At 41.2% G+C, this 25,300-nt stretch overlaps 2 protein-coding genes and 1 long non-coding RNA gene across 3 annotated transcripts in view; 1 reads left to right on the forward strand and 2 right to left on the reverse strand.

Annotated features, from left to right (window-relative positions):
* Nucleotides 1–749: 749 nt before the first annotated feature.
* RPS13 (ribosomal protein S13) lies at nt 750–6,050 on the reverse strand. The gene is made up of 5 exons (XM_015423254.1): nt 5,956–6,050; nt 4,068–4,116; nt 2,631–2,709; nt 1,040–1,209; nt 750–852 (listed from the first exon to the last, which is right to left on the reverse strand). Exons 1-5 carry the CDS (start codon nt 5,976–5,978, stop codon nt 751–753), a joined length of 423 nt encoding a protein of 140 aa, XP_015278740.1. The 5' UTR covers nt 5,979–6,050; the 3' UTR covers nt 750.
* A 242-nt stretch (nt 6,051–6,292) lies between these two features.
* Nucleotides 6,293–11,517, forward strand: LOC107120535. Its single transcript, XR_001482826.1, has 4 exons — nt 6,293–6,366; nt 7,197–7,422; nt 10,198–10,292; nt 11,448–11,517. It is a non-coding gene; the product is annotated as an uncharacterized LOC107120535 (long non-coding RNA).
* A 3,733-nt stretch (nt 11,518–15,250) lies between these two features.
* PIK3C2A (phosphatidylinositol-4-phosphate 3-kinase catalytic subunit type 2 alpha) overlaps nt 15,251–25,300 on the reverse strand; it is a 75,372-nt gene continuing 65,322 nt past the window's right edge. The window contains exons 31-33 of the mRNA XM_015423252.1: nt 18,140–18,249; nt 17,737–17,862; nt 15,251–16,089 (exon numbers count right to left, since the gene is read on the reverse strand). Coding sequence (XP_015278738.1) covers nt 15,907–16,089; nt 17,737–17,862; nt 18,140–18,249 — 419 coding nt within the window. The 3' untranslated portion in view covers nt 15,251–15,906. The remainder of the gene's footprint in view (nt 16,090–17,736; nt 17,863–18,139; nt 18,250–25,300) is intronic.

Consider the following 25,300-nt stretch of genomic DNA (forward strand, 5'->3'; position numbering starts at 1 on the left):
AGTAAGTACCACAACCCCAGGCCTAAATTTACAAATTACATTTCAAGTTGTAGCAGCTCACTGAGTTGTCTAGTCAAAGCTGAGGAAAACCTTACTGATACACACTGCGAATGGTTTTAATACAACAATCTCCGTTAGGAATTTTTTAGTGCCCTAAGCAAGCTGCAGTGGCCCAAGTGGTTAAGACGCTGAACTGCAGGCTGTGGAAGGTCAGTAGTTCAGCAGTTCAAGACCCAGGTGCCGCAAGATGGGGTGAGCTCCTGTCTCTAGTTCCAGCTCCTGCCAACCTAGCAGTTTGAAAGCAAGAAATTGCAAGTAGATGAATAGGGACCACTTCGGTGGGAAGGTAACAGCGTTCCGTGCGCCTTGGTGTTTAGTCATGCATGCCACATGACCACGGAAACGTCTTCGGGCAGCACCGGCTCTTCGGTTTTGAAACGGAGATGAGCACCGCAACCCTAAAGTCGGATTCGACTGGCTTTCGAGCAAGGGAACCTTTACCTTTACGTTTAAGCAACAGAACACTTAAACTACGGAGAAAATCTAACCCATTTTAAAAGGACTAAAATACTTCCTTATACTGTTCTGGTCTAACCTAATTAGAGCCGAATACATAACAAATGGGATCCCAACAGTAACTCATACTTTGCCTCTAAATTCTATCTCTTCCCATTACAGGCTGGGAAACTAAATGCTGCCTGTTTTTCAGCAAGTCTTTCATACCAGATTAACCAGAGCAAGTCAGACTTACTACTTCCAATTGGGTGGCAGTACTCTCTTGGTCTTGTAGTAACGAGCCAGTCTGTGAATTCTGCTCTCAATCAAAATGAGTCGGAATTTGGCATCTTTATCCTGACAACAAAAAGCGGTTCAAAGACATGACATTTTGTATGATTGGTTTCATATACTGAATTACATCTTATTTGCACCACAATTGGGCCACAATCTCCTGAATAAAGAACTCTCCTACAATTTCAGTCATTTAGAACTGCAAGTCCTATTTTACCATTTTGAGGATGGACTACAGTTGGCTATTTACCTTCCGGTTCCTTTCGAGATGCTTACGAACAGCAACTGCCTTTTTGATTAAGTGGTAAAGGTCCTCTGGAAGATCAGGAGCAAGCCCCTTGGATTTAAGAATTCTTAGAATTTTGTTGCCGGTCACAAAACGGACTTGGGCAACTCCATGGGAGTCCCTCAGGATCACACCTAGAACAGAAACAGAATTATGCATATCCAGAAGTTATCAGGCATTTCAGCCATACAATCAGGGGTGCTCACTCAGACATCCAAGGAAGATTTAGCCAACACAGAGGAATACCCTTCTGGTGGAAACTGCGAATGGTTATAACCAATCATCACAGTGAGCAACACAGTACTCTACACTGATCTGTATGACAGTTGGGTACGGACAGCATTTTTAAAAATTCACTTCAACGTTATATATTGTACTTTTTACCCTGGAATTCCAGTGAAAATGACAGAACCCCAGGACCAATACTAAAGTAAACATAGATCTTTTATTTGTGGGTTTTGTGGGATGGGGCTGTTTTTGGTGCGCACAACTCAAAAGAACACTGCTGATGACATCTGGATATTAATATTAGTGCCTGCAATTACACTGCTGGTTTCCAAAACCAATCTAAAGCTGCCAGTCCTACAAATCATCCAACATGACGTTAATGAGACATTTGTGCTTAACTGTGGACCAATTGCAGTTTAATCCCACATCAAGTTAATCATTCTTAAGCTGTTGCCCCAAAGGTTCTTAAGCGGTTTGTGCTAGTCTGCAAAAAAAAAAAAAGGTCTATCCCCAGCACTAACAAATCATACTGAGAATAATCACTAATGGTGGTAGTTAAAACTATGTAACGCTGTTACACTACTGAGGGCACCCAACTTAACAAGTGTGGACACAATTAGCACACCATTTAAAGTATTTCCTTTCAAAACATTATCACCTCAAATCTTTCTTTTCCCTATCAGCTATGATTTGATATAAGTCAGGGGTCCCCAACCTTTTGAGCCTGTGGGCGCCTTCAGTGTTCTGACACGGTGTGACAGGAGCCGCCACAAAATGACTGCCACAGGAGAAGCCAGCCCCAAAACAGCTGCCGTAGCTTGCCTTCCGTCACACAGCAATGATCCTTGTGCTCAGCTAGCAACTGCTACCAAAGCAGCATTCTAAAAAAATTTGCACGGCCGATCAAAAGCCCCACCTGGCTCCACCTACCTTTTTAAAAAACACTTGGTGGGTGCCAGGAAAGGTTGGGGTTCAAAACAGACTAGTTCCTTTCACATGCTGCAGAAGACAGGAGTAAACTGAAAAAAAGTATTTAATGGATTTTTTTCCATTCTCGTTTCCATTGGGAAAAACGTGTATAGTCAGGTAACATGCCTCTCTTGCACTGCTTTATTTCCTAGACTGTGAAGAAATATTATAAACAGACACCCTTGCTCCCTGCCCTTCTTCCGTTTGTTCATATGCAGATAATATCAGGGATAATGCTTCATACATCTGACAGAAGGCTCCAGCCCACAAAAAGGTATACATAGGACAGGACGTTATACAGAAAAAACATGATTATCCCACTTTCTCTCTCTATGCTGCATTTTAGCTGAAGACATACCAATCTGCGAGGGAGTCAGGCCTTTTTTAGCCAACTTGTAAATCTGTTCTTTGACATCATCAGAAGTAAGTTTCAGCCACTGCAAAATTCAATTAAGTATCATATTAATTCACAAATAGCTACAATCAGATACCAAAGCAACAGTCTACACTGGTATAGGCACATAACTGGATCAGCAAAACTATTCTTAAGGGAACCTCACTTGTATAGAAACTTATCTTGATGTACCTTATGATAAGAGAATGTACCTACTACTAACCACTGGATCAGACTGAATGTGCACTGACCACATCATAACAAAGATTTTATATTTCATACCACAGAATCAGTACAGTGAATAAAAATGTAACTAGAGCAGTGTCTAGTTTAAAAAAAAGCAAGTGTGCATGTCAGGCAGCTTCCAGTGTGTGTGTGTGTGTGTGTGTGTGTGTGCGCACGTATGTGTGTGTGTCTGTCCTTCTAACAGCTAGTATTTATACTGTGCAAGAGGAGGAACGCGGCAGAAGTGGGATGCCATGTAATCTCAAAGCAAGTGTTAAATTGCAAGGGGACTTTAAAAGACAAAGTCTCTAAGGATACAGCAAAGATCTACCCATTCAGTAATCTTAATGAAATTCTGTGACCAGCAGTTGACTACGACTGACTTTCAAGTCATTATATTCCCAACATGAATTAAGGACGTACAAGATAAAGCTGCAGCTTTGGTATTTCCTGTACTTCATGCAGAAATCTAGCAAAAAATTCCTTCAATAATACCTTCTGTTTGGTTGGCAGATTCTAAGCGCACAGTAAATAAACTACCTGGGTTAAAGAGAGTGAAAGGACATTTTGTACAATTTTAGTGTTGGGGAATGCTCTGTTTGTACACAGAGAAATTTAAGAAGCAAACAAGTATTAAAATGCATCAAAATATTTTGGTAATCACTTTTCTACAGAAAGTAGGCTCAGCCTAGCTAACAATCTACACTAAACATACACATCAATAAGATCCAATATACATATGAAAAACTAACTATTTTTAAAATTGAACCCAAAAACATCATAAGCCAATGCAAATATCCCAACAATTGAGTTAAGCTCTTCATAATTCTGAAACCTGAAAGAGGTGTCCACTTTTCAGATCATTTTAAGGTGGCTGGTGTTTAGAGAGTCATTTAGAAGTCTACAGCACACGAAAAATTGTGCACACAGACATTTGCTGTACAAGATTAGGCAAGCTACTTAGAAATCAGTGTTCAGTGGTACTTGATTCCTAATAAGTGTGCAGGTTAACAAACCATCAAATGTACAAGATAAGATTGCTTTTACTTACGGGCTCTAAACTAACATAGTCGGTAACCTATATTAACATCATTTTAATATGCACCATTAGGCACTTCTCACAATGAGTGAAAACTGGGTCACAGAAACAAACAGATTACACAGATTACTACTTACAGTGGGTACACTTCGCCTATATGGCAAGGCAGACTGGGATAAACCCTTCCTGTTGAACAGAGAGAAACATTTTTAACATACACATTAGAAAAAAGTAACTGTTCAGAATAGGTTTACAAGCTTGGACCAATAAAAGTCACCACACTCCCTGTGATCCCACCAACACCATCAACAAACCACTTCTCACTGAAGCTATGTCAACAGTTGAAATATTTTTATTCCATTTTGTTCCAACTCTTCTGAGTAGCTGTGCGCATGGCAATTCTGATACATAATCAGAACCGCAGTGGTAAGCTCAGCTAAAATATCCACTGTACCATGAAGTTCGCTGTGTAGCTTTCAACCAGTCACTCTCTCTCAGCCTAACCTACCCCACAGGATTGTTGTAAGAACAGAACTTACTTAAGGAACAGCATAATTTCCAGTTTTGTTAAATGATGTCTCGATGAAAACTATATTCCCAGACACTTAACCTGTTAAATCTTAGGCACCTGTGTATATATGATGGTAACAGTATTAAAGTAAGTCCAAGAAACAATCCAAAAATCAGAAACCTGTGTGTGTGCAGCGCTACAAAAAGTATTTAAAGTGACAGTATAATAATCCAGAGTGCGAATATACACACAATCAACATTTCATAAGATAAGTACAAAAATAAGCAAATTGATGAGATGTTAACGACGATCTCCGGAATGTTCTACGGCTTCAATAATAATCTTCTTCCGAACGAAGATGAAGAGTCTTATGAGAAATGTACAGTAACAATATTACTTAAGAATCCTTGACAATTGTAACCACCAATAAATATGTTAAAAATGGTAACAAATAAATTCCTATCTTAGATGCAACATCTCTAGTCAGTGTCTCAACTGGTATATATCAATAAGTCTCACTGAAGTGTCTACAAACAATTGACAATATAACATCATTAACTATCATTACATAATTCATATGAGTTATAAGCTTAGAGGGAACACTGACAGTAAGTAATATTGTTACTGTACATGTTTCATAAGACTCTTCAACTTCTTTCGGCAGAAGATTATCATCGAAACGATAGAACATATCCGGAGATCTTAACATCTCATCAATTTGCTTGTTTTTGTACTTACCTTGTGAAATGTTGATTGTGTGTATCTTCGCACTCTGGATTATTACAGCGTCACTTTAAACACTGAAGCTGTTTTTGTAGCGCAGCACGCACACAAATCTTAGGCACCACCAGGCCGAAAACGTCCTGCAAATTCAAGGTCTTTTATTATTTTATAACCTACACGCGTGGCGGTGGGGTATCAGAAAAGGGGCGCTGAAGATTTTAAAAAAGATTTATTGCTAAAGAATTCTCTTCTCCGAAATATAATGATATCCAGTACAATATTGAGTTTAGTTAAATGTTGATTATACATTTGTTCTTGATGATTGATGTATAGATTATGTTGTTATTAGTGCTAGCTAATTTTTGTCAAAATTGAAGTGGTTTTATTTTACAGCTGTATGCATTTTTAATACTTCAATAAAAAAGGGTTGAAAATAAAAAAGGGGGGGGGGCACCGCGACCGCATTTCTTTCTTGGGCCTTTCAAGCCAGGCGTGAGCTCACAACCCCCCCCCCCCCAAAACCCTTCCACTCCCAAGACCACGGCGGCGCTTCAAATCAAGTGTGTTGCTGCAGCCCACGACCCGCGAACTCAGCCCACGCGGCGCTTCTAGAACCCTCCGGAGTCCATTTTCAGTGAGTTCAGAGTCAGCGACCGACGGTCAGCCAAAAAAAGACCTGGAAACGAAACGCCTTCCTGTCCCCCACCCACAATGTGGACCCCCAAACCTACAACACCGAACACGGTAACGACAGCCTTCGGGAACGGTCTGGTCCCCGCCCGGGCCCTCACCCTGGAGCGTGCATGCGGCCCATGATGGCGACGGAAGAGAAAGAGCAGCGCCCGCCGACGGCACAGATCAACCTTCTCCCGTCGGAAATGACGTCGGCGCACACGGCACAGATCAACCTTCTCCCGTCGGAAATGACGTCGGCGCGCACGCGCGTCGCCGCCGCCGCCCTTGCCCGGCACATCCGAACCAAGAAATACATCCCCCATCATGCCCCAGGAGGAAGTAGCGACTTTAATTCCCGTGATGCACTGCGAAAGACGTCGCTGCGCATGCTTGGTTGACTCGCGTTGCTAGGGTAGGCCGTCCTCCAGAGAAGTTTGGTTGAGTTTCTGTGTGCCTTCCCTTCCGCAAGACGAAACAGGAGTCCGGTGGCCCTTCAGAGACTTGGCAAAATTTATCCCCGGCATAAGGTTTATTATAACGTCTCTGAGTTTGGCACCGGGTCTCTTTTTGTGCTTTGCTGCTGCAGACTTCAGGCGGCGGCCCATCTGAAATCACTTGCTTCTGTAGGAGAACAAAGTTTTGAGTTTTGCTTCTGTGGAAGGACGTCCCCCGGCGCCGCTTATACTAATTCATGAAATGCCACACTGCCTTGATAGCAAACAGAGTCCAGGGGCGGATTAAGGCTCACACTGGTGCCCTAAGCACTGACTAGGGTTGCCAGCCTCCAGGTGGGGCCTGGGGATCTCCCGCTTTTACAACTGATCCCCAGCCGAAAGAGATCACCTCCCCTGGAGAAAATGGCTGCTTTGGAGGGTGGACTCGATGGCATTGTACTGTGCTGAGGCCCCTCCCCGAACCCCGCCCTCTCCTGGCTCCACCCCCAAAGCCTCCAGGTATTTTCCAAACCAGACTTGGCAACCCTAATACTGACCAATCTTGGTGCCCCCCTCCTTTCCACACTGACCCGGTCCATTTTAGTTGTTGGCCTGTCTGACCAGATATACAATGCAAGTTGCAGCAATACAAAAATTTATTCCTAGGATATACTGTACAAACGAAGCCAAGCTTGGGCTACATAAAGTTCTTTTCACCCTTTCCCCAACTTTGTGGTGCCCCCATTTGGCCCTGGTGCCCTAAGCACGTGCCTAGTCTGCTTAATGGTTAATCCGCCCCTGAAACATAGCGCTTTGGGTGCTGCCGCCTGACCAGGGCTACGCAGTCCAATGGCCACTGATTCCCCTCTCCCCACCACCCCCTGACCGGCTGTTCTGTGTTCTTTTCCCATTTATTTGTGTAGGAGCAGCGAACACTCAGAATTCCTGCACGTATTTTACAAATTCTATCCCGCCCAGAAGTCACAATTTTGGTGCATCTTACAACAACGAAGAAACGCAATTCGGACAGCAGCAGTCAAATAACAGAAACAAACAGCAGCCGAGCAGGATGAAACATTCTGAAACAAGGGACACACTGAAAGACAGACTAAGAGCTTGTTAATTAAAATAATAATAATAATTGACCTGGTGAGTGCCTCAGACTTGACAAGCTAGATGCCAGATGGGAAGGAGATTCAATAGCCACAGAAGTATTATTTATTTATTTGTTTGTTTGCTTGTTTGTTTAATTTGTACCCCACCCTCCCTGTCAGGGCAGGCTCAGGGCGACTTTCTGCAACGTACAAAATCATAGATGCCCGTGAACATAGCTCAGGCAGGGCTCTTTTTGTAGCAGGTACTTATTTGCATATTAAGCGACACACCCCTAATGTAGCCAATTCTCCAACAGCTTACAGTAGCCCCTGTAAGAAGAGCTCTGACCTGAGTTAGTGCGAGCTAGCTCACAGTTTTTTCGCCTCCGGCTCCCACGTTTTTGTCTTAGCTCAGGAAGGGATGACTCCAGAGCAAACTAATTGATGCAGTAGCCAAATCGCTCGCTCACAACTTTAACGCCACTAGCTCACAAAGTAGAATTTTTGCTTACAAGACTTCACGGCTTAGAGGGAACCTTGGGCCATGGGACATGAAAACACAAGCCGTCTTCTCCTAAAGCCTAAAAGAAAAACAGAGGGAGAGGGGAGTTCTGTGCAAAGGGAAAGTAAGTAAGTGGTGTGCAAACCTGGGAGGTGGAGTAATAGAGGGAGTAACTGAAAGTGATGGGCAGAGGGGGTAGCAGATGGATCTCTAGAGGGAGAGAGAAGGTAGTGTACACCATGGGGTGTACCAGAGCAGCAGACAGTGTGGTGTGGAAAAATAAAATGAGAGTTCAAAGAAGGCTCAGAATAAACCTTGGATGGTACAGAGAGAAGGGAAACCTTATTGTTCCAGCATAATAATATCGTTCTAGTATAAACTTTAGGATGACAGCCAACTTCTTTGGATGCAGTGTTATGGAAGAGAGAAGAGAGTGCAGTGTGATGAACAGAGAGAGGTGTACAAGGAAACATGGGTTAAAAGCATGACTGAATACTTTCCATGGATCATGCAGAAGTGGGGCCCTCTCAAATTAATGTAAACAATGTACAGTGGTCTGAGACAGATTTTAGATATATACTTGTGATTTGAATCATCACCTCTAAAATGTGCATTGAGTGAGAGTATTACACTTAACAACACACAAAAAGGGCAGTTTCATTTACTAGGCCAATGAAACAGATAGGCTTAAAGGTCTTATTTTACAAAGAGTGCAATCTTAAAGAGTCTGAAAAGTGCTTAGGGTGGCACCTGCGCTCTGCATCAGTGGGCTCTTCCGCATTCTGATTTTCATCACTCATGTGTTTCTATTGCTTCAGGGTCGTCGTCCCCCCATGTGTTTTGCTCTCTCTAGTAGTCCCCGAGTGACCAAAATACATGTGGGAAAGGGGGGGCTCAAAGCAATAGGGACAAATGAGTGACAAAAATGAGAATATGGAAGAGCCCAGTATAGCTCACAGATACACTGGTGTAGCACTGCACTGACATCATACTGGTATAAACATGACACTAGCATTGCACGTTGGAGCCGGGCTCAAAATAAGCAGAATCGGGGGGGGGGGCATACCAGAGAAGCAGCAGGATTTAGACTTCCTAAGCCCATCAGCCCACCCTCAATGTCAGCAGAATGTTACACCAGGAAAAACAGTGACTTGAGCATAAACATTCCCTTTGAACTCATTGAAATTCCTCATTATTAAATCATTTCACACTGTCAGCAGTCAGACCCCTCTTCTCCCTGAGGGCAGTTTATAGCTGGAATAACCATAAGCGCCCTTCTTAAAATGTCTTAAATGTTTCTGTAGTCTGGAAATGAGGTATGATTCCAGGAGATCCCCAGGACCCAACTGGAGGCTGCCATCCCTAACTCCAACCATTTCTACTGCTGGCCAAGCACACATGCTCTTTATTTTGTAGGATCAGAGTCCACTAGAGCAACTTACAACAGAAACTGCAGGCAGAGATCCAGTGCAACTGAGTGCAAGGGATAGGTTAGTATTAGTCCAGTAACTACACTGTGTTCTCCAATTCTCCATGTTCCCTCTAAGCTGTGGAGTCTTGTGAGCAAAAATTCTACTTTGTGAGCTGCTGGCATTAAAGTTGTGAGTGAACGATTTGGCTGCTGCATGAATTAGTTTGCTCTGGAGCCACCCTTCCTGAGCCAAGACAAAAATGTGTGAGCCGGAGGCTAAAAAACTGTGAGCTGGCTCACACCAACTCAGCTTAGAGGGAACACTGTGGAAACTCCCAGTGGGAAGACAGAAGGTACAGGTACAGCTGGAAGAACAGCTAGGTAGTGCTCCTCTCTCAGATCCAGTACTTGGGTATGCAGCAGGGGTCATTTCCTGCAGGAGCGCACAGGAGCGGAGCTCCGGCAGTAAAGAGCCCAGGGGGCGGGCACATGCAACAAGCCCCACCCCCTGCTCCCAGCAGCCCTCAGGCAGAGTAAGAAGCAGCCAGGTAAGTTGCAGAGCCCCCCCCCCCACCCAAAACAGTCCAGTGGCACCTTTAAGACCAAGTTTTATTCAGGTACCAGCTCTCCCTCCTCTGTGAGGACAGATCTGCACGCCCCCCCCCCCAATAGCTAGCAATCCAGAACAGCCCAGTGGAGCCTGAGTGGTGGGTGTTGCCTTCTGACACACTTCCGGTGATGTCAGGGGGTGTGGCATATGCAAATGAGTTATGTTAATGAGTTATGCTAATGAGCTCCTGCGCCTCTTTTCCTACAAAATGACCCCTGGTATGCAGTATACTTGATCCTACTTGCTGTTAGTTGCTACTTGGAGAATATTATTCAACACTATAGTAGTGTATTTTGACTCTTCCCAGGTATTTCTTTCAGCATGGGTGGAAGCCAGGATGGGACCTAGTCAGTGTTGTGCCAACCATCTGCTATGCGTACAACACAACCAGCAATTGCAGTGGTATGTATCTAGATGCTCTGCTACGTCATTGACAGATTTTTTGTTCTAGCCTGGCTCCTGCACCAATGTTAGTCACTTAACAGAGTTGCTTGACAAGTAGTATCAGCAGGGCTTTCAAATGCACTGGATCCTTAATAGATGAAGAGACTAGAATTCCATTCATCTTACTTTTAAAAGTTGGGATTGCTTCACTCTGTGTGGCTGTTGGAGTATGATTTAGTATTAGGTTTGTGCCCACAAATCTGCTCGTTAACAAACCTTATCTGTCTTTAAGATTTGCCCTCCCACCGGGAGGGCTGATAGAATCTTCCAGTGTCTGCATAGTTAAGCACAGTGAGGGGTTCATAATCTACACAATTACTATTAACATGTGAGGAACCACACAGGGCTACATATATCATAGTAAAGGTAAAGGTTCCCTTGCTCGAAAGCCAGTTGAGTCCGACTTTAGGGTTGCGGTGCTCATCTCCCGTTTCAAAGCCCAAGAGCCAGCGCTGTCCGAAGACGTTTCCGTGGTCATGTGGCCGGCATGACTGAACACCAAGGTGCACGGAATGCTGTTACCTTCCCACTGAAGTGGTACCTATTTATCTACTTGCAATTTCTTGCTTTCGAACTGCTAGGTTGGCAGGAGCTGGAACTAGAGACGGGAGCTCACTCCGTCATGCGGCACTCTCGGGTCTCGAACATCTATCATAGGGAAGGGATATTTAGAACAAATATTTAGAACAATGAATGAAGCAGGCTGTGGTAATTAACTTTATGAACTTGACACAGAGATGGCTGCATGGCAAGGTGCTAAGCAAGATAGGAGTCTGAGGAAGTCAATCCACATGTGTGGGGATTGCATGTTTTGGTCTGGCAGTGCCTGGAATTACTTTGTTATCTTGTACAAACCACAGCAGCATCTCCAGGCATTGCAAAACTGAAGAGCCGCATGCCTTTCACTTTGTCCTGCATTGGTATATGCACCCCATGTGTGCTCCTTAGGTGTGCAGTTAGAGGAGTACTTGAACTATGTGAGATGTGGGTTCTAGTCCTATTTTGTTGCTGGTTGCGTTAGTGCTGGCCAAATGATGTGCTTTGCTTTATTCCATCTGTCTCCCTAGGATCTGAGCACTTAATTCCTGTTTTCCCATGTATGTTTTCCCATAGTGAGCTACTGGCCAAAAGAAATAGCACACCACCATAATAGAGAAATGCTTGACACAATGTTATATGCCGCTAGACTATCTATTGCATCTTGCTGGAAAGATGTTTCCCTGCCTGACATTCAAACCTGGTACAAAAAGTTGTGGAATCAGTTCATCATGGAAAGCATCACAGCTAAAGTTAACAGAAATAAAGGGAACATTGCACATTTAGGGTTCGAAGTTAAATGGTTTCCTATTCTAGAAGCCTTAACAGAAGAAAAATTCATTTCAGCATCCTGGAATAACTATATTAAATGGATATAATGACTTATATATGGTTCAAATGAATATTGTTTATTGAAACTTCATAGATATAGCAAAATACTGATATCCTCATGGTAAATTGTTTATGGTTTATAGGTTCACTTTGTTTTTCACATTGTTAGATATGCTATTGAATGCCTATTGATAGTTTAGAGGGCAGAAGGCACTTTATTGAGTTAATAACAGCGAACAGAACAGGCTTTAATTAGAATACATTATAAAAACAAGGTATTTTGTTCCAAAGTTTATTGAATTATACATCATTTTTCAATGCTTACATTTTTTATTCATATTGTACTGGTTAATATGTTTAACTGTTCTTTAGTTCATTATGGACTTGGCTACTGTTATAAAAATGTGATTGTTATGTTTTCGTAATACTATTGTATTATACCAATAAAATGTTATTGGAAGGAAATGACAGATTATTTCTGTCAGTGTATGGCTGAGTGTTCTCTTATTGCTAATTGTCTGGACCCCCACCCCACATTGCAATAAGCTGCCTTTTAGGGTAGCATTCTTCCCTCAACACACTCAGTCCTGGGTGGGAAATGTCATGGCCTTTCCATGGATGCTTCTCCTGCAAGGTGAGTTGTGGAGGTGTTTGGGTGATATGGCTGGAGTTAAAAAAAAACACCATGCACTTGCAGAGGGGAATCTGACCCCCCCCCCCACACACCCCATTTATAGAGATCTTAGCAGTGGGGCCTGTATAGGGCATGCCGTAGTCTTCCATAGAGCAGAGGATACTTTGTTTCTTTTGGTCCTTACCTTATTGTGAGAAGCAGCATAAATACATAACTTGTACTCCAGGTCAGGCTATCGTGACAGAGAGTTGTGCTGGTCTCAGTGGGGCTGCTTCTTTATGTGGATGTTCTCGTACTGCACCATGAATGGTGGGCAATTTCACTATGGTCTCTGCCGCAGTTGCTAAACTCCCATTCTTTGACTTGGGAATTTAGGGGCACCTGTTTTCCTTGGGAGTGCAGAGGATATGGATAGCTGCACCAGCATCCATAATCTAGGACTGAGCTGCCCTATTTCTTAGCTTCCATATCTCCAAATTTATTTGGCAGAAAGAGGGAAAAGAGAGACAACACATTTATTTATTCCAGAATAGTGTTTAATGTATTTGTAGGACAGTTATGGAGTCACATTTAACCCATGTATTATGGGTTAGGATATTGATAGAAATACTGTACATCTTTATTATCTATCAGTGTAATATAACTGAAGTATTTGGTTTTTAGAGATAAATAGACAATTCAGGGCAAACTGCTCCCATTATCTATAAACTTGCTGTAGTTTTAGTCACAGTATGAGAGTACAAAGCATAGGAGGAAAGATTCCTATGAGTTATAATGGTACAATATTGCCTGAAAAATGTTCCCTCTATGTAACAACACGCAGAGGCTACAATCCAACACAGACTTAAGCATGCTTCAGCCCACCATTATCATAACACTCCACTGGACCGCGGCCGTATCCTGCAAATAACGTTCTATCTGAATGCTGCACTGTATGGTATTCTAGAAAGAGCAGTTGGTTTTAAGGCAAGATACTAAGACTTCTACACAATTTTAACTTTAAAAATAGAGAAGTATCAAAGATCGCTCACGCTTTTGTGTGTGTGTAGATTGTAAAAAGGCAGTAATAAAAATCTTCAGTGCAAAGTCCTAGCCAGGATATTTAATACAGAAAACGTGGAGGTCACTTTTCTTACAGGAAGATGCTTTCCTCAAAAAGTGAAAAATAAATGTAAATAGAAAAAGTATTTCTGGCTGCAATCCATGTATGTTGCATAAGAGTTTATTTGATTTAGCAAAGTATAAAAGTGTCATGATACCACCCCCATTAAAAAATTAGTAAAGTGTTAACTTTCATCCCAATTATTCCTCTCCCCTTTCCATTGTGTTATGTCAGTTTTAAAAATGCAGAGCATATTTTGTAAATTGGAGAATCATCTGTTTTGGATCAACACTACTATAAATAGTACAAAAAAGATGAAGACTTCATATTCCTCTACAATTTCTGATGGGGACAATGATTTTTTTAAAAAGTGTCCAAATAACTTTAAGCCAATGTGAGAAGTGAGAGTTAATGTGAGAAGTGGTGACGGTAGGCAAAGGCTAGAGCTATGACAGACAATGACAAAAGCTACCAAAAGAAGCATAGCACATGAGCAGTGGCAGACAAATGTTATGAAAAGAACCCTTTAAACCTCTAGTTTTGTGCTGCAAGATACTGTGCTCTCGTAACAGACTGCAAAAAAGCAGTGCATATTGCTTGTAATTACTCTAATGGAACGTTTCATGAAAACAGTAGTCCACTTTCCTGCTTAAAAGACTTGTGGTTCTGTGGATGGAATGGAATGAGTCTCAAAAAGCATCAAGTGATCAGGAAATACAATCTAGTTAGTTTATTCTACTTACTCTATAATAACTATTTACATATGGAGAATAATTACCAATAGAATCTGGGGATTTAAAAAAGCAGTTTCTTTTTAGCCACAATGGCACTTTTAATATTCAGGGAGACGTTCCAAAGTTTTATTGTGTACAGTTGGACCATGGATGTTTTAGGCTCCAAAAATTCACATGCTTGTAACTTGCTCTATTGGGTTTGCAGCAGGGGCTGGGTCACTAGAGAAAATAAATTAAAGCATATTTTATTTCTGGGCAACTAAAACAAAGATTGTCATCATCTCCCATATTTTCATTGGTCATTGCATATTTTGTTTTAAGTTCATTGTCATGGAGATTTCTTATCTATTACGTTTACTAAAAATATTTGGGCTTTAGCATTAAAATATTGTCCATTTAAGATCACTTTTACATTGGATTATTTTTATGGAAGATACTAAGTTGCATTTACATACAATCTACCCTTAGATGCCACACAAATGTTAAATTTCAGATCAAGTTAGTCAGCAGATTTAGGCTACAGTCTCTTCAGGGCTTGTGCAGAGCATCTTCCATTAATGTTAGTAAAGGCAAGCCAAGTTCCACTGAAATGAATAAAGTGCTTGGCAAATTACTTTTTAGTGCTCTTGGAAAGCATACCTAGTTAGCTCAAGGTATCAGTGTCTCAATTTCATCACCAAAAGTTACCAATGCAACTTATTCCCAGTCAAGCAACTGATATTATGGTCCTTTGCTCCTTGAAGTTAATTTTTAAATCACATTACTGACGGTACGGAGATTTTTATATGGGACTACTAGAAACACAATCTGTAAACTGAATCCAAAATTCCTACCTAACAATCCATAATCTAATCTAGGTTCTGGAAATATATGAGTTCCGTATCAAGCCATAACTTAGTCATTTGAATGTGCATCCATATAATATTTCCAGTTCATGAAGATAATACCCAAGAGCACATAAATGAAGGTCCCAAAGTAAAGTGGATAAGCATTCAAATGCTTGGCATCATTTGAATTTGACCTAGGAAGCTGAACATGTAAGGAAAAATATTGTTAAATACTTAAATAGTGAGCCACATGAAAAAAAAAATCATTTTAAAAGAGCTAGGTAAAAATGCCGTTTTTTAAATATCAGAAGGGAAATTCAAAAAGCAGTTTAATGACAAAATAAGGCACTATAATTTGTAACTTTCATTACTGGCACTCATTCTGATAACAGCCATGAAGAGGTTTTATGGTGTCCTAGTGTTATAGGCAATAGTGAAGTTTCTCAGCCGTCTGTCCAACCTTCCCTTTTGACTGTGCATTGACTAACACTTTACTGAAAAGGCGCAATTTTTTTTTTAACCTTAGTATTTTTACAACATGGTGGTGCATATGACATCAGCAGAAGTATAAAGTAGCTTGTGGTTTATCAAAGGGCAAGCAATTCAGATTTGACTGCTAAAAAGTCCTCCCCCCCCCGACTTAATTTGGAACATCTAGTCACGGTTTAGAAAATTATTCACAAGTATTAAATGTACATTATTAATTTACATCAATGCTTTGCTATTACAGTAAAAGCATAAAGCTGAACTGTTTAAGCTTTTTGAAGACTGGTCCAACTATAATCTGATGAACTGCGGTGTCTCATGCTAAAGTGTACACATTATCTTCAAGTAGGAAAAGCAACCATATAGCCGTGGAGTCAAGTCTGATCAAATCTATTCTTATCATCTCTATGACTTGTCAAGCTCACAAGTATGGTACAGCAGTCAGCCGATACCAGTTGACCGTCTCCTTGTTCAAGTTAAAATCCTTTAAGGAGAGAGTGACACCGCCCAGGAAAAAGTTCTCACGTAGCGATTCGGCACTGAGCACACTTAGCTGAAGTATCCTCTGCTTTAATGTTTCTTTGTTGTATCCACTGTACACAAGCTATAAAAAAACCCCCAGAAACAATGAAATTTAGGACCATTGTATACAAAGTATCTAGGACAAAGTGATTAAAAACTGTTGATGAGTTGAACACCTGAACACACAAAGGTGCCTTATCAGACAGTGGTCTATCAGTGGTCTATCAGACAACGCCCTATAATTCCCGCACACTGTCACCACTGGTGCGGGCTCCATCGGAGGGAATGGGACATGCCTAGGGACAACAGGGGGGGTACGGTTACACAACTATATCATGGAGAACACCATCTTGATTGTAAGAAATTGGATATGAGTAGAGAGCACCGGAAAGTGTTTTAAGAACTTTTGTTAATTATTTAATTGCTTATTTTGTAATTTTAGTCAGAATTTTAGTGTTTTATTGTTATTATCTGGCGTTATGCCGTTGTTAGCCGCCCTGAGCCTGCGGGGAGGGCGGGATAGAAATCCAAATAAATAAATAAATAATAAGGAGAGTCCTATCTACCCCTACTAGCACTGGCTTTCCAGGATCTCAGGTAAAGAACACAACAAACTGAACTTGGGTCCTCCTGCATGCAAAACCGATGCTTTACCGCTCAGCCATGGTGCATGGCCAAGTAGGACACAGGGAAGTCTATATTTCGTTAGGCCTTCGCCTATTGCCATCTGCTACATGTCTAAGACAACTGTCTCCTTCAGTCTAACATATGGAAAAAAAGATTAATCGTTCTCAAGAGCTCCAACGTGCGGCTTAAATGCTTTGTTTAGCTCAGCAACAGGGTGCTAAGATAACTGAAAATATTTCTTAAAAATTCAAGTTATACCTATTTTGTTTAGTTACCAGGTGAACCAATGTAAGTTGCTTGGGCTTTTTCAGGGCTTTTTTTGTAGAAAAAGCCCAGCAGGAACTTATTAGCATAATAGGCCAACACCCAACAGCAGAAATTCATTAGCATATTAGGCCACACCCCTGACAGCACAACTCATTGGCATATTAGGCCACACCCACCTTTTGCTTCTTATTCTGTTTACCTTGTTTGTTGTCCAAACAGTCCAGGGCTCTTTTTGTAGCAGGAACTCCTTTGCATGTTAGGCCACACACCCCTAATGTAGCCAATCCTAATGAGTTTCTGCTGTTGGGTGTGGCCAACTTGGAAGCTAGCCGGAACTCTGTTCCTGCCCCCAAATAGCCCTGGGCTTTTTAGTGTCACGTTTTAAAACTTAGATCCATTTTATCGTTGCTGCTTTTAAAATCTGTATATGTTACTTTAAATATGAACATATAAAGTTGCCTTTTCCATTTATTCCATGGCTTAATTGGAAAACTCAGTTTTCCTGAATAACTGGTTTGGGATAAAATAAGAGTCTAGATATAATTTAAGGTATTCCGGTATGGCAGCACTTTGGAAAGGATTCTTATAAAGATATATAATGGATAAAAGATTGGATCACACATATTTTCGGGGGGGGGGGGGAATCCAGTCCCAAGGTTCCTCTGGAATTGGAATGGTTTTGAGAAGTTCCTCTCTTCAATATCCAAGCTGGTATACAGATGCCTACAAGTGGATGAATGAACGTCCCAGTTTTAAAAATTCCAGCTACAATGGCTATGCAAAATGGATTTGATATGCTACTCAGCATTCTAGCATAGCATGCTTTTAAACTTACCATTTCATTGAATGTAGGATTCCTTGTTTTCCGTGATATTTTGGTTTTCCGTTTTGATGTCTTATGTACATCTGGAAGGAGGTACGTTTTTACATATGGATTTGGGTCTGTGCCATCATCAGTAACCTGATATTAACAACATACTACAGTTACAATTCTATACACATTCCTGTATGTTTCCAAAGTAATTGTTCACTTTTTTGGAGACAATATGATGTAGTTGTTAGTAGGTTGGATGACAGCATGGAAGACTGACACTCAACTGGATGACGGACAAATTTCTTAGCCTAATCTAGTTCAGAGGGTTGCTATAGAGATAAAACGGGAGGATGGGAGAACACTGTGTACATGATTTTAGAAATCCCTGGGAAAAGGCAAGGTAAAATCAAACAGATTTACTTACCAGATCTTTAATGTGCATCACCATGATAAACAGAGTACTGTTCCTATATGAGATGGACAGCTTAACTTCTCCTCCTACTTTGCCTGAGGTGGGACTTGAAGGGCACACATCTAAAAATCAGCAGAATGTAAATATTTTTTAGCCCTACGCAATGTAGAAGCTTAGTCTGTCTCTTGTAGATGCTATTTTGTTCGCGCATAAATTCCTGCCCTCTTTAAATAGCACTAGGCACTTATTTAGTGCAACACTGTATTACCTCCATCCTCTCCCTGTGAGCAAAACATGATAAAACATGTTCCTGGAAGTCTTTGATCTAACCCCACTGTGACATCTGAATGTGGGTATGTGGACAAATTACAGTTACACTAGGATTCAAACAGGATGTTCTCCTTCTGAGGTGGAGGACATCTTGGTCGGTGATTCCTACCGTCCATTCAGGGAGACAGGAACTACTTTTTTCCCCTTCCTGTCTGTGTAGTAGGTGTAGCCACCTTCAGTTCTGTTCCTGCCTCAACAGGGAGAGCAGTTCACTCAAAGGTATAGCCTTCTCTTTTGATTCTAAAAGCCTCTATTTACTCCTTCCATTGTTTGCTATCTATTTTATATACACCTTTGCTGCCACATACACCCAGAGAACACAATCACTGGACCTAACAACATCAACTACACCACCAGAGGCTTATTCTCTTGTTCATCTTCTAATATTGTATACGCCATTAAATGCCAACAATGCCCTTCGGTTTTCTACACAGGACAAATCCTATGCCAGAGGATAAATGAAGACAAATCTGACATCAAGAATCACAAGACTGAAAAACCTGTAGGAGAACACTTCAACTTTCCAGGACATTCAATGAATGACCTCAAAGTAGCTGTTTTATTACAAAGGAACTTCAGGAACAGAATGGAAAGGGACACTGCTGAATTACGAGTTATTACAACACTTGGAACAAAAACCTCCCCAGGACTCAACAGGGATATTGGTTTCTTATCTCATTACATATGCTAACTCATTCAGGCCTCACATGTATTCTCAACAATAAGGAATATACATCCTCTGTATTTTAGTGTATTTTTTTTCAGGATAGTATATTAGAACACTGAATGGGACTTCTGGTTTTTGATGCAATGAGAACGGTTGGCTCCGGGACCTGTTCCCATGAAGCCGCTGGATCACTGAATCCTTAAGAGGAGTTCGGGGGCTCCCAAACTCCAATGAACTCTCCAGAGAGGAGCTCATGGCAAGGGGCTTGACTCAGCCTCCCCATGAGCAGCAGCTAGCCTCCAGGAAGATCTCAATGAGAGCAGCCATGGATGTGAAGGCATGACTCCCGGGACGAGGGGGAAACAGAACATCTCAACAAAACAATATAAGAAGATAAATCACCATGAGTAACCTTAACTAGGAGCTGTGGTGGGTAAAGTGGTTAAGATGCTGAACTGCAGGCTGTGGAAGGTCAGTAGTTCAGCAGTTCAAGACCCGGGTGCCGCATGATGGAGTGAGCTCCCATCTCTAGTTCCAGCTCCTGCCAACCTAGCAGTTCGAAAGCAAGAAATTGCAAGTAGATAAATAGGTACCACTTCAGTGGGAAGGTAACAGCGTTCCATGCGCCTTGGTGTTTAGTCATGCTGGCCACATGACCACGGAAATGTCTTTGGACAGCGCTGGCTCTTCGGCTTTGAAACGGAGATGAGCACCGCAACCCTAGAGTCGGATTCGACTGGCTTTCGAGCAAGGGAACCTTTACCTTAACCTTAACTGCAACATTACGAGGAATTTTTCTATTGATTAAGCCCTTTAAACCATTTGTAAGGGGGAAGAGAAAGGGAGGGGTGAGGAATCTCCCCCCCCCTTCTCTAAAATGGCTAAGAAAATAAGAGAAAGTAACTTTCTTAATAAATTTACTGGGCTAAAGAAGATAAGGTTGATGCCTGAGAAGAAAATTGTGAAACAGATTTATAAATGTGATATCATTATACTTTGGATTACAAAACCATTTAATTTAGATTATAAATATTTTACATCTTATTATCTGGACCATAAACTAAAATCAAGAAGAAGGAAGGAAGAATTAATGAACTATTAAGCATATATTTTTAACTTTCACTATGTCATTTCCTTATAACTCGTGTATACGTTTGTGGTTTGTTGAAAATTGTAAAGTATATTATGTTCTGAGGTTCTTGTAAACAACTGATAAGTCTGTATTACAATGATACGACTGTCCTGCCTTGCCTGGGAACCCTCTTGTTTTTAATGTAATTGGGTAAGCGTAGAAAGCTCTGTGATTGTAGATTTTATTGACAAAGAGCTGGAGAGAATCTCTGTTTTTAACATAATATGGCTGGAGTAGAAGAAGGAAAAAATGTTCTAACACTAAATAAACAAATTTTTGGTCCACCTGGATACAAGAAGAATACTTGGAGAAGCACTCAATATCAGCTGATCTTGCAACCTAATAAGATATGCCTCACAATTTGTAAATTTAACAGATGGTCACCACTGTGGAATACAAAATATAAAATCCGTGGGTACTTGTGCTCGTTACTGAGATTAGAACAGACTTGGAGTTTGAAATAATCAGCCAGCCAAGTCAAGTGCAGAGAGTGCTGCTAACATTGGCTACTGAGAGGATTCCCTCCTTGATAATGAAACAAATTAAGATATTCAGTAGTAAAGGAATTTTTCCTTCTCGTTCCTTTTGTTAATTTAATGAAACCTACTCCACTCCTGCCGAAGAGGAGAGTAAGAACTTTAAGAAGATTAAGATGGGATTAGTCTCAAATTTTCTACAAGCAAATGCGACTGACTCAAATACACAGAGAGAAGAGACAGTAGTGCATAAAGGAACTGCTGCTCCAGTGATCCTGGATATTATATTGGTACAAGAAACCTGGCGGCCCGATTTTATTTTCCTAAATGGATACAAAGCTTACAATTTGGGTGCAGTTTCCTCTACTAGGGGGAGAGCAAAAGGAGGTTTAGGAATTTTGGTTTCTACTGCTCTAAATGTAAGAGTGGTACAATTAGCCCCTTCTAAACATCTTGCGATAGCGATAGTGTTGTTCACTCACTACAATCATTATCTGATTATAAATACATATTGCCCCCCAAAAAGCACTAAGAGAGGAAATAATATAGATTGGGACATGGCCTTGAAAATTATATTATGAACTTAATCAAGGAAAATCCAAGAGGTTATGTAATAGTGGGTAGTGATTTTAATGCCAGGATAGGGCCAGTTTTTTACATAACAAATTTAATACCTACCCCCTAGAAAGACAAATATTTTCTCTCCCTCTGCTTAGACATTCAAAAGATCAAAAGGTTAACACAGTGGGTTACAGCTTACTACAGATGGTAAATAGGATCAATTGCCATATTGTAAATGGTGCTTTTCCGACGGACTACCCTGCCAAATTTACTTACTGTTTGGGAGAGAGGTTGAGTCTCATTGATTATATATTGGTCTCAGAAAATATGATTGAATTGATTGAGTCATTTGAGGGTTCGACCTACTTAGATAGTGATCATTTCCCCTCTTATTGAGACTTGGAATTTTTAGCCCTGATATTCGAACTTCTGAACAGATTTATGGGGATGATCTTGAAATGAAAGAATTCTACAAGGGTTCTTGGAATGCTTTAGTGGAGAAATCTGTTGTTAGACTGTTGGACTCTGATGCTCTTATAGAGTTATTAAACATATTGAAACAACTGAGTCAAACAGAGAGACACTTAGATGCTTATGAACAATTAAACAGTTACTAACAGTAATAAGAAAATCCTGTGTAAAACAAAATAGAGTGAACAACACTACAAATAAGCCATGGTTTGACAAAGTGTAGATGAATGAAAAAGGCTCTAAATGAAGTATATATCAAGTACAGGTGTAATGAAAATAGTGATTATCTAGATGAAATGAAATCTCTTAAAAACCAATATAAAGCCCTGATCCGAAAAAAGAAGGAAGAAGCTATATCATTTGAATGGGAACAACTTAACCTAGCAGCTAGACAAAAGAACCAGTGTTTATTGTGGTGTCCGGTTTATATGTTCATCTGAATCTTTCTGTAATTGAGAGAATACAATCCAAATTTTTAAGAACTATATTCCAAGTCTCTACGACAGTATCGAATGCTGCAATTCGCTTAGATGCAGGTCTGGTTACAGTGGAAGCAGAGCTTTGGATTAATGCCTTTAATTACTGGTTAAAATAGATTTTTTTTGCCTATTGGCCTTATCCAGCTTGTGATGCAAGGTAAGTGTTTACCTCTATGAAGAAAAATATTAGAAGACAAACTGACTTACTATGGCCTCATTGAACAATTTATATGCTTCTTGGGATATTTACAGGCCAAATCAGTTATAAGGCAAAGAGCTTTAGATATGGAACTGCAGATCCAAATGAGTAAAATTAAGAATCCTTTATTTGATCTAGCCACTTGTAGTAAGATAGTGTTGGGAACATATGTCAAAACTTTGGAGAACGCCAAACACAGAAGAATTTTTACAATCCCTTTGCTCTCTGCCATTTTAGAAGCCAGATATAATAAAACCACGCGAAGGGAATGTGTTTGTGGAAAGGGAGAAGAAACTCTGGAACATGTGTTTTTTGACTATAGATTATATCAGCACAATAGAGAGATATTTATAGATCCCATTATAAAGTCATATCCAGGGCATGGTAGGGGGACAGGTCTCTCAATTATAAAAATTCAAATAGAACTCGTATGGTGGCTAAATTTGGTTGGTTAGCCTATTGTATTAGGAGAAAGTGGAGGGACTATAACTAACGGGTTGGATGTGATTTTATCTGAATTGTATTGGAATTTGTAAATATTTTTAATGTTTTAGTGTTTTATAACATACACTGCCACAAGATATATTATTTTTATTCTGATAGCTGTTATATTAACTCTATTCGTTGTATTATGGTCTTTGACCGCAATAAACATACTGTACCTGTAAAATCCAGTCTGATTTATTGGACAAAAACACCCAATCTGCTTCAAGGAAAGAAATACTAAATCTCAGAAGTAAAACAAATCTTCACGGACACCAATCAGTCCAAGGCCGATGGTCCAGGTCTGAGACACAGCTACCCATCAATTTATTTGAACTCTGAGTGATCCATCTCAACCTATTACATTTCAACATGTAGATAGTAGGTCAAAATGTATTGATAAGGATGGACAATATCTCGGCCAAAGCCTATATCAACAAACAAGGAGGTTTCAGATCGCCTCCACTCCACAGGGAATCAATCAAGATTTCGGCATGGTCAGAGAAGAACTTGGCATCGGTAACAGTGGAACATATCAAAGGCTCCATAAATGTCCAGGTGGATTGGCTCAGCAGGAAGACCATTTAAGAAGAGGAATGGTCTCTCAAGGAAGACCTGTTCCAGTTAATCACATCTCACTTTGGCCTTCCACTGGTGGATCTGTTTGCATCAGCATCCAACCACCAACTTCCTTGGTACTTCACAAGATTCTTCCATCCCAAGGTTGAAGCAACAGATGCCCTGATCTCTCAATGGCTAACAGGACTCCTTTTCGCCTTTCTGCTGATACCAATCATCCCAAAACTGATAATAAAAATTGAAGAGCAGAAAGCAGAGGTTATTGTGGCACCTCTATGGCATCGTCGCCTGTGGTTCTCAGCCCTTCCCGACATGACGATCTCTCCACTGCTAACTCTGCCAGTATCTCCAGACATGCTGTGACAGGGACGAGTCTGGCACATTCATTTGGAGTGGTTGCATTTGACCGTTTGGAAACTGAACGGAGCAACTTTCTCTGATTGGGGTACTCTCCCAGTGTGACAGATGCCCTGCTGGCCTCCTGGAAACAATCTACCATTAGGATATATAATGCCTCCTGGAAAGCGTTCAATAGATGGAGCAGAAGAACAGGCATCAGTCCACTGAACCCTTCAATCAAATCAGTGTTAGCATTTTTACAAGATGGGTTGTCTTTGGGATTCAGATCTTCCACACTCAGAAGACAAGTGGCAGCTCTGTCTACGATCCTGCCACACCTTGAAGGTAGCAGTCTTTCTAATCATGTGCATATACACTGTTTCCTTAAGGGCACGACCTTCAAGAATCCACCACAGACACACAGATTTCCTACCTGGAAGTTACACACAGCCTTATTGGCGCTTACTAGACCCCCCTTTTGAACCGATCAAAGAGATACCGATTAAATGGTTGAGAATGAAGACCCTCTTTCTCAAAGCAGGGTCTTCAGCCAAAAGAGTATCAGAGCTGGGCACCCTATCGGTCAAATCAGAATCGTGCATCTTTCATAAAGACAAAATGGTCATGAGAACAGATCCAAAGTTCCAACCAAAAGTTCTCAACCGTCCATAGGTCACAAGAGATTTGCCTTCCAGCTTTTAGTCCAGAGCTGGGCCCTAAACATCCAAAAGAAAGGCTGTGACACATCTCAGATGTGAGAAGAGGACTTAAAGCTTCCATAATAAGGAAAATGAACTATTTATAAACATTTCTTCAGCAAGCATAGGAAGAAAAATGTCGAAATCTGCCATCAGCTTGCAGCACTGACGCTTACAAGTCATTCAAGATGGGATTACTGCACACTCAGTTAGGAGTTTCTGCACAAATGCAGCTTTTGCCAAACCCACATCAGTGGAAGAAGTGTGTAAGACAGCAACATGGTCATCCATCTCTACATTCATTAAACACTGTAAATTGAATACATATGACTCAGCTGACGCTGCCTTTGGCAGGAGGGTGCTACAGCATGTCCTAACTAATGATGATGATGACCCACCCAGAACATAGGGACACTGCTTTGGGAGGTCCCAAGATGCCCTCCACCTCAGAGGTAAGAATGGGCCCTTGGTTATTACTTAGTGTGAAGGGTCCTTTGCTTCTTATGGAAAGTATAATACAGAATTTTGCTGCAAAATAAAGAAACTAGAGCTATGCTTCACAATTAAGCACCAAAAGGGGAAGAGAATACACAGAAGCAAGAAGAATCCAACTACACTCTTGGACTTCCGGCCGCGGCGGCGCGAATGGCGACCGGGTCTCGGGACGTTTCCCGGAGCCGGATCGCCCAAGCACAGCCTGGGGGGGGTCCCGCGCAAGCGGAGATCCTCGGGAGCCCTCAGGGAGGGCTCCTAAACAGG

The sequence above is a fragment of the Gekko japonicus genome, unplaced genomic scaffold, assembly GCF_001447785.1.
Source record: "Gekko japonicus isolate JY-2015 unplaced genomic scaffold, Gekko_japonicus_V1.1 scaffold936, whole genome shotgun sequence".
In the NCBI taxonomy this organism is placed as follows: Eukaryota; Metazoa; Chordata; class Lepidosauria; order Squamata; family Gekkonidae; genus Gekko; species Gekko japonicus.